Source organism: Hydractinia symbiolongicarpus, chromosome 7 (genome assembly GCF_029227915.1).
Source record: "Hydractinia symbiolongicarpus strain clone_291-10 chromosome 7, HSymV2.1, whole genome shotgun sequence".
Taxonomy (NCBI): domain Eukaryota; kingdom Metazoa; phylum Cnidaria; class Hydrozoa; order Anthoathecata; family Hydractiniidae; genus Hydractinia; species Hydractinia symbiolongicarpus.
The window spans coordinates 15962690-15976600 of record NC_079881.1 but is presented as its reverse complement, the minus strand read 5'-3'; the positions used below and the strand labels follow the sequence as shown (position 1 = coordinate 15976600).

Here is a 13911-nt window from a genome sequence, read left to right as displayed (position 1 = left end):
GCTGGGTAAGCTTTTGTCTCTTTTCTGGGCAGTTAAAGGTGTCCTTATCAAGGAAGATAAATAAACTTACCTGATTCAAGTTGAAGATCCTTAGCTACAGCTTCCCAAGCGTTGTTCCATTTATTTTTATTGTGAAAATGTGGTATAGCCTTGTCAAATAGACAAAAGTTTTTTTTGCACTAAAAAAGCAAGAGCCTCTCCCATTTCTTTTTTAGTCTTCAAATGTTTCGCAAAAAATTTCTCAATTCGAACGTTTTTTCCTAATTCGAACGTTTTGTTTCATTCAAACTCTAAGACATTTTTAAGGCTTAAGAAAAAGTATCAATAAAATTTGATATTTTGTCGTAAGCCGTAAACAAATTAGCATTCACACTTAGCTACTTGACATAACGTTTAAGATCTAAAAATATTTGATATTCGTCTTAAGTCTTAAAACTGTCTTAAGGCTTAAGATCGTCTTAACGTAAGCCTTCAGACGATGGGTGAGAACTAGGCTTTACATTGAAAAGGCTAGAAAGCCACGAAACTAAACTACTAGAATCAATGAGAAAGTTGGATGGATGGATGAAGTAACGTTTTGAAAGATGGGTCACAGAGCTAATGTTGAAAACTCCTTAAGGAGTTACAAGGCAGAATTTGGAAACTTCATGCTGTTTAATCCAACCTATTTAAAGATGAACTGAAGAATGAACCAGTTGTTTAACATAGCAAATGTGTACTGTGTGAAAAACATTTTGCTTTGCGTACGTAACATTACGTTTGGATCTATCCGCTTAATTACAGGAAACTGCAAATTTAATTTAAATGGTTGTATAAATTATTCCATATATCATTGGAATAACCTCGACCTGTGAGATATTTGTTATAATTTCGTTGAATCTACATTATGCCATCTTTACTTGCAAAGAAATTGTCAATCAATGTCGCTCATGCTTTTGACTCTTTCCACCTTTATATGTACTTCATTCGGTTTCACTTTTCTCTGATCATCACATTGTAACACATTACAGTCACTTGTCCCTTCACAGTTTTCATCATTTTCACCGCAGATAGTCTGCCACGATGAATTATCTCTTTTTCTAACGTACATACAATGTTTATCGCTAACAGCAGTTTGAGTGCTTAAATATTTTGCTTTGTTCTTTATTAGACCGTTCCTAAAACAAAATTAGGAAATAAAAATTTGATGTTTCCTAAATGTACAATGTACAACAAAATAAAAAAAAAATATGCAGCTTATATCTGATACTAACTTTTTACAAATTCAAATGCAATGGCCTTTAAAGTAAATGTCAAAGAAAGATGTCAAATTAGGGCGTCATTGTGCGTTGCGAAACATAACAAGCACTCAGAGAGTCAAGAGCATGAATAAAAAAACCTACTTGTTGATTTCTATCTTAACAAGTTTCCCGTTTGCACTTTCAGGCTTCACAACTTTTGCTTCTTTATACCAGACTTTGTCTAGATTTGCTTTTGATGTATTATCTCATTTGTCTCTAAATTTCTTAAAAGTAAAAAAAATAGGAAATTAATAGATTTATTGTTTCAGACATCTTGCTATACCATGACATACACTTCTAACATGGAAAAATCTTAGTAAATATTAGTAGCACATGAAGCTTGTTTTAAATAATAAAAATAAGCAAGATGTCACTGCTAACAGATAAGAGGGTGATAAGAGTAAAAAAATATTAAAATTATTAAAAAATAATATTATAAACTTGATATAAGCATTTGTTCTATCAACAATACGAAGAAATACTTACGTTCATTACGGTTCCATGAGAGGGAAACAACAGATTTCCGAGACTGGGGACAACCAGAACATCTTTATGATAGAAATGATCTTGAGTTATATGTGGGTGACACCCAATGATGATATCAGCGTATGGCGCAACTCGAATAATTATTTTCTGACCGAGTTTTTTCGGTAGCTCAGTGGAATATTCATCTCCCCAATGCATGAATACAATCACAACATCCACTTTCTAGATGAAATTGTTGTGAATCTATATATTAATACGCCTTGTGTGTGCGCACGGTGAGGCCAAGAACAAAAATATACGGGTTACTTTCTTATTTCTCATGCATTGTGTCCCCAAAGCGTGGCGTTACGCTAAAATTTACTAAATTAAAAAAAAACGCAAATCAGGGGGTTACTCTTTAAACATTTAATTCTCTTTTCTTAATACTTTAAAAAATAAAAATATTTTTCTTTATTTTGTTAAAGCTAATTTTTTTTTAAATGTTTTTATTTGTTTTTTTGTTTCAAAAGCCCCGTTGGTCGGTATAGATAGAATAATTTAATTTTACCTCCGGTTTACCATGTGCGCCGAAGCGAAGAAGGTTTTCTCTTTTTCAAAGTAATCCTGAAAAAAGATACTCCAACAAAGCATGCCACTGTTCACTCATCTTGAGGTTATCTTAAGCATATATATTTTTCTATATTTTACATTTTTGTGTTCTGGGACCGAGGTTGTATCGCATTCGAATATGACTGCAATTCGATCTAAAATGTAAAAAACAAACTGTTGTTGTCAAACGAAGTTAATAATGTTGTTGTCAGAAATATTTTTTAAAACGAAAAAAAAAACGTATGATGATATAACATCACAAAAAGAATTAATTGAAAATGCATCAGACAATTGTAGCTGTACATTTTTAATTCGTTCTCTTTGGGATGAAGCGAAATTTAGTAATCGAAGTAAAAAACTGATTGAAATTTTATTCAGCCTACAATCGTGGTCACAATATGTTGGTACAAGACAACGAATTTCGAATTTCGCCACCACAAGTAATTGCGTAGGTTCATTCTATATTAGATGCACACATCTTGTCAATGTTCAGAGTGAACTTAGGACTCGGATCTTAGGTTATTTGGTAAATACGAAATTCTTAAAATGTGCTAATTGTTGCTGACGTCAGCAACTTCGTGGTCCCCGACGTGAATTACTTCGGCGTGTGGGCGTGCTAAAGAATGTGAGTAGCAACTTTTCAACGCTCTGGCTGGCCTACTTGTGTGCAAAAGTAGCGTATTTGCAGCCTGCCGGCTGAAAACACTGCATTGTTATCATGCACGGCACGTTGGCGCATTGGGAGGGTTGCTGTATGCAATAGACTAAATAGCCAATTTGGTATGATGCATTAGAAACTGTACGTTGTGGAAATTTTACAATAACATTTTTTGTGTGACTTAACAATTTTTTCTAATGTCTGGTATACTATTTTCTCTGGTGTACTTCTGGCATGGCAAAGTAAGTATATAGTTTTAGCAGATTTAGATTTTTTCATAACCGTTGTTAGCCACCTTCGATTTTTTACAACTTTTGCATTTTTATTTGTTGTTGGACCTGCTTATATTTTTAAGCGCTCTGTTTCACCGGGTATAAATATAACGCAGATTGTGAGCAACCTAAATCCCAGTGCTTTTTTTCTCTTTTATTATTATCTTTTTATTGTTGCACATGTTTATTATTTAAACGTTTTGTTTCAACGGTTATAGATATAGAATAATGCAAATTGTGACTTTTAAAAAGTGAAATTACTGAGTTCTATGTTTTTATTTGGCACCCCTCAAAAGGATTCAATGAGAGATTCAGTGGATTATTCCACGGGCTTTATCGGCTAGTCCTAATATAAAGCCACTTTAACAGGAGCAGTAGTAACAATCACAGTAACAACGACAGCAACAACAACAACAAAAACAACAACAAAAACAACAATAAATCAACAACTTACCTTCTTTAGAATTTTTAATTCTTTTATCACCAACATCTTGTTGTAAACTGCCGGTCCGACTTTCGCCATTCTTCGATACTTGCCGCGCGAGCAACCTTCATTTGTGGCACAATAACCAAGAAACCCGATTCTAATACCGTTTTTTCTAATGATCAAAGGGTCCTATAATAATAAAAAGTTTTCATGATATATATAATGATAGCTATGTACCTATTGTTGGCAATGTTTTTTTTTTCAGGTTTATAGCCAAGTAACACTTTACAGATTACTATGAAGCAACATCATCCTAAAAATGTTGAATGAAATATAATACTATAACCGAATACCTGTTTTAGTATTTTGTGCCTGCCATAAGTCACGCCAAAATATGCAATGTGAAGTCTTTTTAAATTTTCTATAGTGATATTGGCGGGTTCTTCACCAAAATCGATAAAATGATTATTTGCCAATGTAACAACATCGATTCCTGCATAACATTATTGGAAAATAGAAAAGAGGGAATTCAGTTCGAAAGCAATAAATCTTGCCTTTTAATTTATATTGTCACCATTCCTTCCGTGAAAAAACAAAGTGATTTTGTATGAGATAGCTCGGGATTTCGCCTTATAACCTTTTTATGTTTTTGAAAAAATCTCTATTGCTTTTTAGAATCATGACATCATTAACTAGCTCTATAACATAAAATGGTTGGTGTCAGTCATAGTTATAGTAAATAAAAATATATATTTATAAACTAAAAATTTCCTAGACAAAGCTCATATCAATATAAAAAAAATTTGTTTTTTATGTGTGGTAAACTTTACTCACCTTAAAGTTGGCATAGCATCCAAATCAGAGATTAACTTCACTATTTTCTTCCGTTCTAGTTCTGTTAGCTTCTTTCCATTGTAAGGGTGGAAAGGGCTTTCGAGATTTACAATCACGTGATCTGCTTCCGAAAGGTATGGTTTAAGTGGGGAAAAAGATTCGTTATATGTGCAGTTCATTCGGCGAACGTGATATTTGATGACTTCAGAAAATGTTACATCACCACCAAATATTAACTTTACATTATTCGCCTATAAATATATAAAATGTTAACCAATATGATGTTGAATGGTTGCACACTATTTGTGTGTGCATAGCGGTAACTATAGAAACAAAGGGTGGGAAATAAACATTTTTTGGCTGTTTTTAGAGCGTACATACATATTCGGTATAATGTCAAAGCAATTGTGAAAAAGGACGGGTGTGCTGTATTTAAATGACTATTAAAGAAGAAGCGAACAAAAAAACATTTTCTGTGGCAGCTACAAAATAAATTTTAAATCAGGAGCAAAAATGAAGCAACTTCTAAATCCCAAAATCTAATAAAATATCTACTATAACGACACACAACTAACTTAGCAACATTTTTAAAACGCTTTTATGGCTGTGTGGGAAAAAAGAAGCTAGTTTGAGATGTACATAACAATAAAGATCAAAAATAAAATCTTTAACTACAGACGTAGTGCCAGCATTTTATATATATTTTTATATATTTTCGTATTTTCGCTTTTACACAACATACGTCCAGCTTCGAACGAAGAAGTTTGTTGTGATGACATGGCGCCAAATTTGATAGAAAAAGAATGAAACTTTCAACAAAAACATTGTTTGCAAATCTTTATTTTCTTTATCTTTACTCAAGAATTGGTTTAGTAAGTAATAAAATAAAAATAATTTTGTTGTGTCATTTAACTATAGCATTTTTGTTATTTTGATTTTCGAAGACAATACACCTTTCCCGAGACTTATTCTTTTGATGTGCCGCAACTTTTTCTGTTGAGTTTTATGAAAAACGGACAACAGATTTGAATTCCTTATCAAAAATGTCATAAACAAAGAAAATTTCAAAACAATGCAGCAAGTAAACAACCTGCTATTCTAATTTAAAGATTTGTGGCATGTCCAAACTCTTTTTGAAAACGAGGCGGGACATGGTAACTTGAGCATTAAGAATACTTTAACTGTGATATATATCTCCTCAAAATAGCACTTTCTGTTGGCGTATCAAGTTAAACCTTTACACATAAATTAAACAAACTATGCTGAATTCAATTATGGTATTCATATTTTCGGGAAAGATGTATTAATTCCGATATATATCACAAGAACACCTCAGTATAGGTTACGGAGTGAGCCAATGACACAAATTTTTGGATTTATGAACAGGGTAATTTGATTTCACTCATAAGCAGAAAGAATGTACACATAAAATTTGATACTTTTTGAGAAGTTTTGAAATTCTACATTATTTGTTTGTGTGCCCGTAGCACGACGTTTTTCTCGCATACAGACAGACAAAATACGGCTATTATTACAGAGACTAGTCGGTAGAACGTGGAAAAATCCACGGGCCCGCCCGTCCTTTTTATATCTCTCTTCGTGTTTCCGTAACGAAAAGACAAACAGACGCACAAACAGACAGACGGAATACGGCTATTATTAAAGAGAAGTCGTTAGCCCGTAGAAAAATTCTCGGGTTCGCTCGTCCTTTAAATTCACCTGTCGTAACAAAGTGGAAAAAAATATATCGCATTTGGTATTAGTGCGCATTATAAAAATTTCGTGATTCCGTTACGGGACACGGCTCTCGCGGACACACAGACAAAATACGGCTGTTATTAAAGCGACTAGTCGTCAACCCGTGGAAAAATTCACGGGGTCACCCGTCCTTTTTATATCGCATTTCGTGTTTCCGTGACATGGCATTTTTCCCGCCCACAAGCAGACAGACGGAATCCGGTTATTATTTGTCGCGCTGTAACGTCAAAAAATTTAACATATTAGACATTCATTTTTCGGCAACATGAAAGGAAAATGAAGACATTCACTTTGCCTGTTACAAACAGACAGACGCAGTATCTGTATTATTGTAAACCGTTTAATCAGGCGCTACAGAAAAATAGCGACAGGAGGCTGTAAAGTCGCAACGCAGTAGGGTCGAACGCAGTAGGGTCCATGCAAACAACGGAGATTGCTGGTTTTGTTAAAGTTTTAGTTACTGGGATTAATTGGTTCGGAGTTCTTTCAGAAAATTTTGCTAAGTTTACCAGCATGTACTAATATTAAAAGTCCTAAGGTAGCGGCAGGCTTATTCAACATCTGTAGACAGAGTATGAAAATCAAGTAAATGCGTTCTTTAAACATCTTTTGCTCGTCGTCTTTAAGAAATTTAAATATTTTTGCAATTTATCTAGTGTTTGTTTGAGAATTATTTAGTTGATTTGGTAAAAATCAATGTTCCAGAAGTTTTGGCCATGACAGTATTAAACATATTACTACGTGCTCAAAATTCGATATTCTTTGTAAGATATCATACGACAGAAACTTTTTTCCAAATTTGTGTAAAATTGTGTAAAAATAAAAACAGGAAACTAAAGACAAGGAAGATACATAGCCCTTTTACACCTTAATTATTAAATACAACACCTCACTTAGAGTTTATTATGATGCCATGGATAAGTAAGGATATTGATTAACTTTTTTTGATCACACAACAACATCAATACCTGCATATTTAACTGCTTTCTGTCACCAGCACTACATTTCGTGCAACTAAGTCTTTTGGTGAGGTTACCTAGGAGGTTACAAGAACTTCCTCAACAAAAAGGGCTATAATAATGTTCTTTATAATTTTGTAGTTATAAGCATAGCTGTTTTTATATCACGTTCCAACAAGACATCAAAACAGAACATGTGCTGTGACTTAACCAAATACTCCTCTCATAGCTAGCAATACTGTCTAAAACTTAATTGTGAGCTTTCCTGTCTCAAAATTTTTTATGGCTAAAATGATATTATGATTGTGGTCAATCTTGTTCGACTCTCTGCTAAATAATGACACCTATATCTTTTAAGCAGATATAAATATAAGAGCTAGCTATGACAACTTAGTAAACCATATTATACATATTATGTATATATGCCAAAAGTTAGGAAACAATCAAATTTACATTTTTTTTAAAAAAAACTTGGTGACACAGTTGGTCAGATGCTAATCCTGCAGTTTTCTGGATATAGCTAGCTACCTCATGAAAACACGAAAACTTGAGCTAGCTAGCTAAAACTTCTAAGTATAAAATTAGATAGCTACAGCTTCTATAATTTCATCAAAATCTTCTATGAAGAGTCAAATTCTCCTTTTCGTAGCTATGTTACAAAATTGGTACCCTTATTTTCCAGCAACCCTAGTTTTTTTAAGTAACTTTTCATTACGGCCGGAATGGCCGATTACCCACACTATTCTTTTTCTTGTGCCTATGATTTGTTTTATCCTTGTTCGAAGAACTCAAGGTGTAAGACATTTGAAAACAGAGAGTTTTGTTTACTGCTTTGTAGCTTTTGAGCCATTTTTATGGCGACTATCTCTGACAAAACTGAAAAACGACTCGTACCTTAACCCCTAGAGCTCGGTTTAGTGTTGACAAAAATCCGCCTAGTTAAAACGTAACTGGAAATGAAGATTTAAAAGAGCATCTAGTCTTTATTCTAGTCTTTATTCTTTCCCAATATCACGAATACTAAGATACGCACATAACTGGCGTAGAGCTAGGACTCGGGGTCAGGTCAGACTTTAAAAGTCGTGACGTTACGGCAGTCGGTTAAAAATCGGTCGAAGAAGAAAAAGAAGAAGAAGGAGAAAAAGACCGCCCGTTTTAATAAGGTCTCGGATGTAATCCGAAATCTTAACAACGTGAATATTACGTTAACGTAGGTCGACCCGGAACAAAAAGTAGTTTGAATTCAAAAAGGTCGAATTAAGCAGCATTTAAGACTTTGTATCTGAACCCAAATTTGTTTGCAATAACAAAAGTTCTAATTAAGCGGATTTTAATTTAGCGAATGCGTATCAGGATACTAGAAGAAAAAGGATTGACATGTTAAATACCTAATTGAAAAACGTAAGAACTATGCTATGATTTTTTAACTTTCCAGGGCGATTTTAAATGTTTTAATTTTTAAACGAAACTTTTGTGTCCTAGTTTCCCAAATTGCACTTTTCTGAGAAGAAGGGAAAAAAAGGTCCTCAAAAATGTTTACGCTAAAGGTAGGTGGAGAAAAACTAGCTGTATTTATCTAAACTTTCAAATTCGAACTGTCAATTAGTTAATCAAGGGGTTCAGGATGGTAACCACCTTGTAATTATTATGTGAAGGGTTATAAGTAAATTATTTGGCTGGTTAAAAAGAAAGTTATAAATATTCTTAAGGAGAAAAAGTTGTTGTAAAAAAATAGAAAATACATGAATAAAAGAATGTAAAATAATGCCAAGTTAATAAGTATTAAGAAATATTTACACAGTCTGAAACGATGGATCTGGTTATTATTTCTTCTTGAATTCAAGACAAAACAAATTTGGTGCATCTCTCATAGGTGTCTGGTTTAGAAAGCTTCCTATGCATAAATAGCGCAATGTTCTCTATAGTAGCCCACATTCTCCGCTCTGTTCAAAGGCTACGCATGGCTCAGAAATTTCAATATAATGCGCACTTTTTATAGACACTGCACACTTCTCGTGCGACACTGCAAATTAGATTTCACCAACTTTTACCGTGACGACGCTAGAACTATCAAAAACACAGCGCCCTTGAGAAGCGAATAGTCCTGGGCACGAGGTTGACGACACGCAATGCTTTCCAAAAACTGCACATTTTAAGAATAAAAAAAAAACGTTCGGTTTTGAAAATATTTTCGTCGAACATTCCTTTACATTATCAACCAATATCATCCGCATTGACTTGTTCGTAGCACAATTCCACCGGGCGGCCTACAACGCGCTGAGCGTAGGTGGCCATTGTTTTAAAACAATAGCCGCATATAAATCCGCTTCGAATATTATTATTTCATTTCCGCTTGTCAAGCAGCAAAAAGAGCGCGTAAACTTTTAAACGACAAAAATATGTAAACATGAACGTTCAACGTAGAACATTATTGCTCTTTAAGAAAAAAAGTCGTCTCAAACTATTGTTGTTGCTAAATGAAAAACAAAAACAAAAAACAAAGAAGTATGCAAAAAGGTTTTGTTTTGGATGAGATGGCTGTATCAAGAACGAAAACTAAAAGAAGAATTTAATCTTCTCGTTTAAGATATGAAATTGTATGACAGTCAACCTTCTTTCAATATTTTCGTATGTCACCCACTAAACTTGAAACTCTTTTATCTTGGGTTGGTTCTTTAATTACAATCTTGAATTGAAAAAGATAGTTTTGATGGCTCTCGCAAAAAGTTCTTTATATCACTTGGCCTTGAAGCATTTTAATTGGATGCGCTTTGAAATCGCGCGTAAGTCGAAGTAGAGATGACTTTTGAAACTGCGTTGAGCGGACTGCTTCTAGGGGGTTTAAGACTGAAAGAACAATAGCCGTTATGCTCAGCGCGTTCTGAAACGCTTAGTGGAAAATCGGCTTCAAAAGAGAGAGTTCAAAATGATTTTTGAAGGTCGGTAATTTGTTTTATTATTCAAAAATTTAATGTCGAGCTGTGGAAAAAATGTCAACGAAGAATCTAGTAATTTACTTAGTTTGTTGCCTATCTTTAATTAAAGATAATTAATTCCTATATATACGGAGGTGTGGCACTCAAAGGCTAAAATATGCTGATATCAGCAGCAAAAATCTGAAAATCATAAGACAGAACCACATTTTTTCAAAATTACCCAGGGTTCCTCGACGTTGTCCATCATATTGGCTAGCGCCGAAACTTGTGAACGAGACGCAGTTGGAAGCTAAGGAATCGTGGCTTCGAACTGAAGACATGCTAAGAAATGCCATGAGTGGTGCAAGAGAAAAAAGAGAAAGTCTTAAGTAATTTTTTTTCATTGGATTTACAAGAATTTGAGGTACCCCATAATGAGAAGTAAAGAACAGAAACGCCTTTCTGATGTCTGATGATGAGGGATGTTCCGACCCATATTGTCCGGCCGACCCATGTTGTCCGAAGAACGGCAACAACCCATATTGTCCGAATCCAACCCATATTGTCGGGACAAGTAGAATACACTTATCGCTTGTTTATTTTTCAGAAAATTAGTCTTTTGTTAATGCGGATTGTTGACACCCTGGGTAAGACCTTTCAACAAAACTTACAAGGTAACGCAAGTCACGTCCTCATCTAAACCTTTTTGGACAACATGGGCAGGCATATAACCTCTACCTACGTTTTCCTGAACTTTCTTGGATCATATGGGTTGGGGTGTCTGCTGAACTTTGAAACTTTAAAAACCTGCATATCAGACTTGGTGATCTTAAAAACATTAAATATCCACATTCTCCAAAAGAAAAGATAACAAATGACAAAGACAGTAAGTATTCTTGCCGAATTTTTTTAACAAATACATGAATATAACATAAGTCAAAGAACATAGTAATAAATAATTGTTAATGTAGGACACGTATAATGAAATCTACTACTGTTCATTTCGATCAAATAAGTCTTTAAACTTAGTTGTTATGTATCCAATCCGGCTATGGGAAGTTGCACTGATGCCTAATTCAGAAAAGTTGCTTCTGAGAAAATGTACAAAACCGCTGGGTACATTTTCACTATTCCTCAAATATTCATCATGAAACTCAGGATTGGTTTTGCGTAATGATTTAAATGCAGCCCAATGAAACTTGGAACCACTGCCTTTTGAATACTTCAACAAAGGATTTTTTTTTCGTCGCAAGACTCAGAAAGCAAACGTTGCATTAGGTCGTGATTTCGTTTCGCGAAGGTTTTCCACCTGGCATTTAAATCTCGCGTTAACTGATCTTCTTGTTCTAACAAATTAAACAGTATATATCATTTATTTGTAGAAAAAGACATGGCTGTACACACAGAAGACGTTTTCAAGAGAAAAATTAGAAAGTCCGCATATCCACCTTCACGCCAGTACTCCTTCCTCTTTGCATTTTCTGAAGTAAAAAAATCAACAATATCAAAGCTTGTATTTAACCTTTCATAACCTGATTATTTCAACGATGAAGGCTCTTTAACTTTTAAATGAACTTAAAAATAAAGACCAGTGAAGGCAAAGAATAAAAAATACTAAACACAATAGTACTGACCTGACTCAGTGAATTTTTCACAAGCAATGCAGACCTAATTACACTTTCCTGTAAGGTCAAAAATAGTTATAGGCGTTAATACCTGTTCAAAAGTTTTTCTTGAACCACAATGGATGAGTACCTTGCTATGGATTCCTTCAATTATGTCAAACATCTTGTTTCCTGTGCATACCCTCTCAAAATTTCCCAGAGTTGCGTTGCACTGAAAAAAGCATTTAGATATATATAAATATTATGTCAAATCAACGATTATATATATACATACTTACAAAAACATCTACTATATATAGTCGTTATAAAGAACAGAATTGATTCAGACAGGATTCGAACCTGCATTATCCTGTTAACAGGAAATCCTACCAATTGGATGACTGAATCGAAAGTCAGTCTATGAATCTTGATTTTATTATCTAAGAATTATCATATATATACAGAAATAACAATAAAAAAAGAAAAATTACGTAACAGGATAAAAAACCATCTCAGTTTACCACAGTAACTGAAACATAATTTAGAGGTCATGCCAAAACTGAACTTGCCAAAGAAACAATCCATGGGTATTAACTAACATGTATCTTTACTATTCTGCTATTGTAGTTTGTTGTTCATATTTTTGGCCTTTAGAGATGACAAATAGCTAAGCATTGCTCACAATGGAAAATGAAAAAATTACAAACACCATAAAAATTATAAAAAAGTATATATATAATATATACCTAGGTACATGAATGTGTAATAAAATGCAGTATAATTAAACTATAAAGGAGAATAAAAAATGACTTACATCAACTGTAGTGCTAGGAATACATAAATATTCTGATACATCGCTCTTTTGTTTTTTCAAGTATTAAACAATGTCGTGATAGGTCTCTTGGGACATTATTGTGGAGTTCTTTTTGCACGCTTCCACCTCCAACCAGGCCTGGAACTGTTTTTTATGTTCTTCCAGATCATTTTAGGCAAAAGATTCTCCATTAAAAACTCAAATCTAAATTATCCCTGAAAAGGATAAAAAAACAAAGTAAAATAACAAACTTATATAAACAAACTGAGGAAAATATAGCTAGCTAGATATCCACAATACCCACGATCCACACACAACAACCGCGCTGCACTAAATTGTCGGTTTACCCATATTGTCCGAGGGCTGCCCATATTGTCTTTTTTCCACAGTTCAAAATATCGGACAACATGGGTCGACAGACATCGCGGGATGGCACAGGGATGGTCACATCTGGATAATATTTATTTTGTGATTTTAAGCTACCTAGTTAGTACCATGCCAGCACTCCAGGGACGCATTTGTTATTAAATAATTAAGTGATAAAGTACAAGAGCTAAATATATTATTTTTATGTAGCTAGCTACACAAAAGATTTTTCAAGGCATTCTGTCATTTTAAATAAAGTTAGCTACCTGCTAGCAATTTGGACCTCCCATTACAGTGAACAGTTAAGACTTGAGTATATAGCTAGTTAGGTATGCAAGGCATTGCATGTTGGTTAAATATGTCACGACAAACAGAAACCTATATTTCATAAATAAATTTTTGTAGATTTTCAGGTTTCTTTTATGAAATAACAAAATTTTGGAAAGTATAGCCAGAAGTAATATTCGCTTGGAGCCGGAAGACCTAAAGTCTCTGTCCAGGTTAAGACTTAGTAAAGGGTAAACTGTGTCACACGGAGGAAACTTAGTGTAATGTGTTACAAATCCAGTGGAGCGCTTATAGCATTAAAAGTGTAATACATTTTTCATAAACCAACATTCACAGGACTTATGATGAAGCCTATTGTTACTTCTGCAAAGCAAATACAGTTGTTTAGCATTTTTCATTTTGCATAATAAGTTCCTGTAGATATTCAAAAATTAATTGTGAGTGGCACCAGGCTGAGCGATTAGTGCAAGTAAACGTGTTGCAGATCCAGGTGGACAAAAAAATAACTTCTAACCACTTTGTGTTTATACATAAAATTTAGATTATGTATTTAGCACTGTGCTTTAGAAGCTCATTCCCACTTTCTCCTAGCTGGATAAGGTATTTTACCTAAACCTGGGACACATTTTATCTGTTTGAATTATTTTAAATCCTGAGAATCA

The 13911-nt window shown here is 33.9% G+C and overlaps 1 protein-coding gene across 1 annotated transcript; it reads right to left on the bottom strand.

Annotated features, from left to right (window-relative positions):
• Window positions 1–913: 913 nt before the first annotated feature.
• On the bottom strand, window positions 914–8066 carry LOC130648538 (capsule biosynthesis protein CapA-like). The gene is made up of 12 exons (XM_057454591.1): window positions 7997–8066; window positions 7272–7339; window positions 7082–7136; window positions 6823–6923; window positions 4546–4796; window positions 4405–4409; window positions 4065–4204; window positions 3739–3900; window positions 1767–1988; window positions 1574–1577; window positions 1383–1470; window positions 914–1157 (listed from the first exon to the last, which is right to left on the bottom strand). Exons 1-12 carry the CDS (start codon window positions 8064–8066, stop codon window positions 914–916), a joined length of 1410 nt encoding a protein of 469 aa, XP_057310574.1.
• Between the last annotated feature and the right edge of the window lie 5845 nt (window positions 8067–13911).

Coding starts and splice junctions, on each gene's coding strand:
- LOC130648538 (XM_057454591.1), bottom strand. CDS start 8,066: ATGTCTTACACCTTGAGTTCTTCGAACAAGGATAAAACAAATCATAGG. Junction 7,340..7,996: donor CAAGAAAAAGAATAGTGTGG/GTAATCGGCCAT, acceptor GTAACCTCCTAG/GTAACCTCACCAAAAGACTT. Junction 1,158..1,382: donor GTTAAGATAGAAATCAACAA/GTAGGTTTTTTT, acceptor ATTTTGTTTTAG/GAACGGTCTAATAAAGAACA.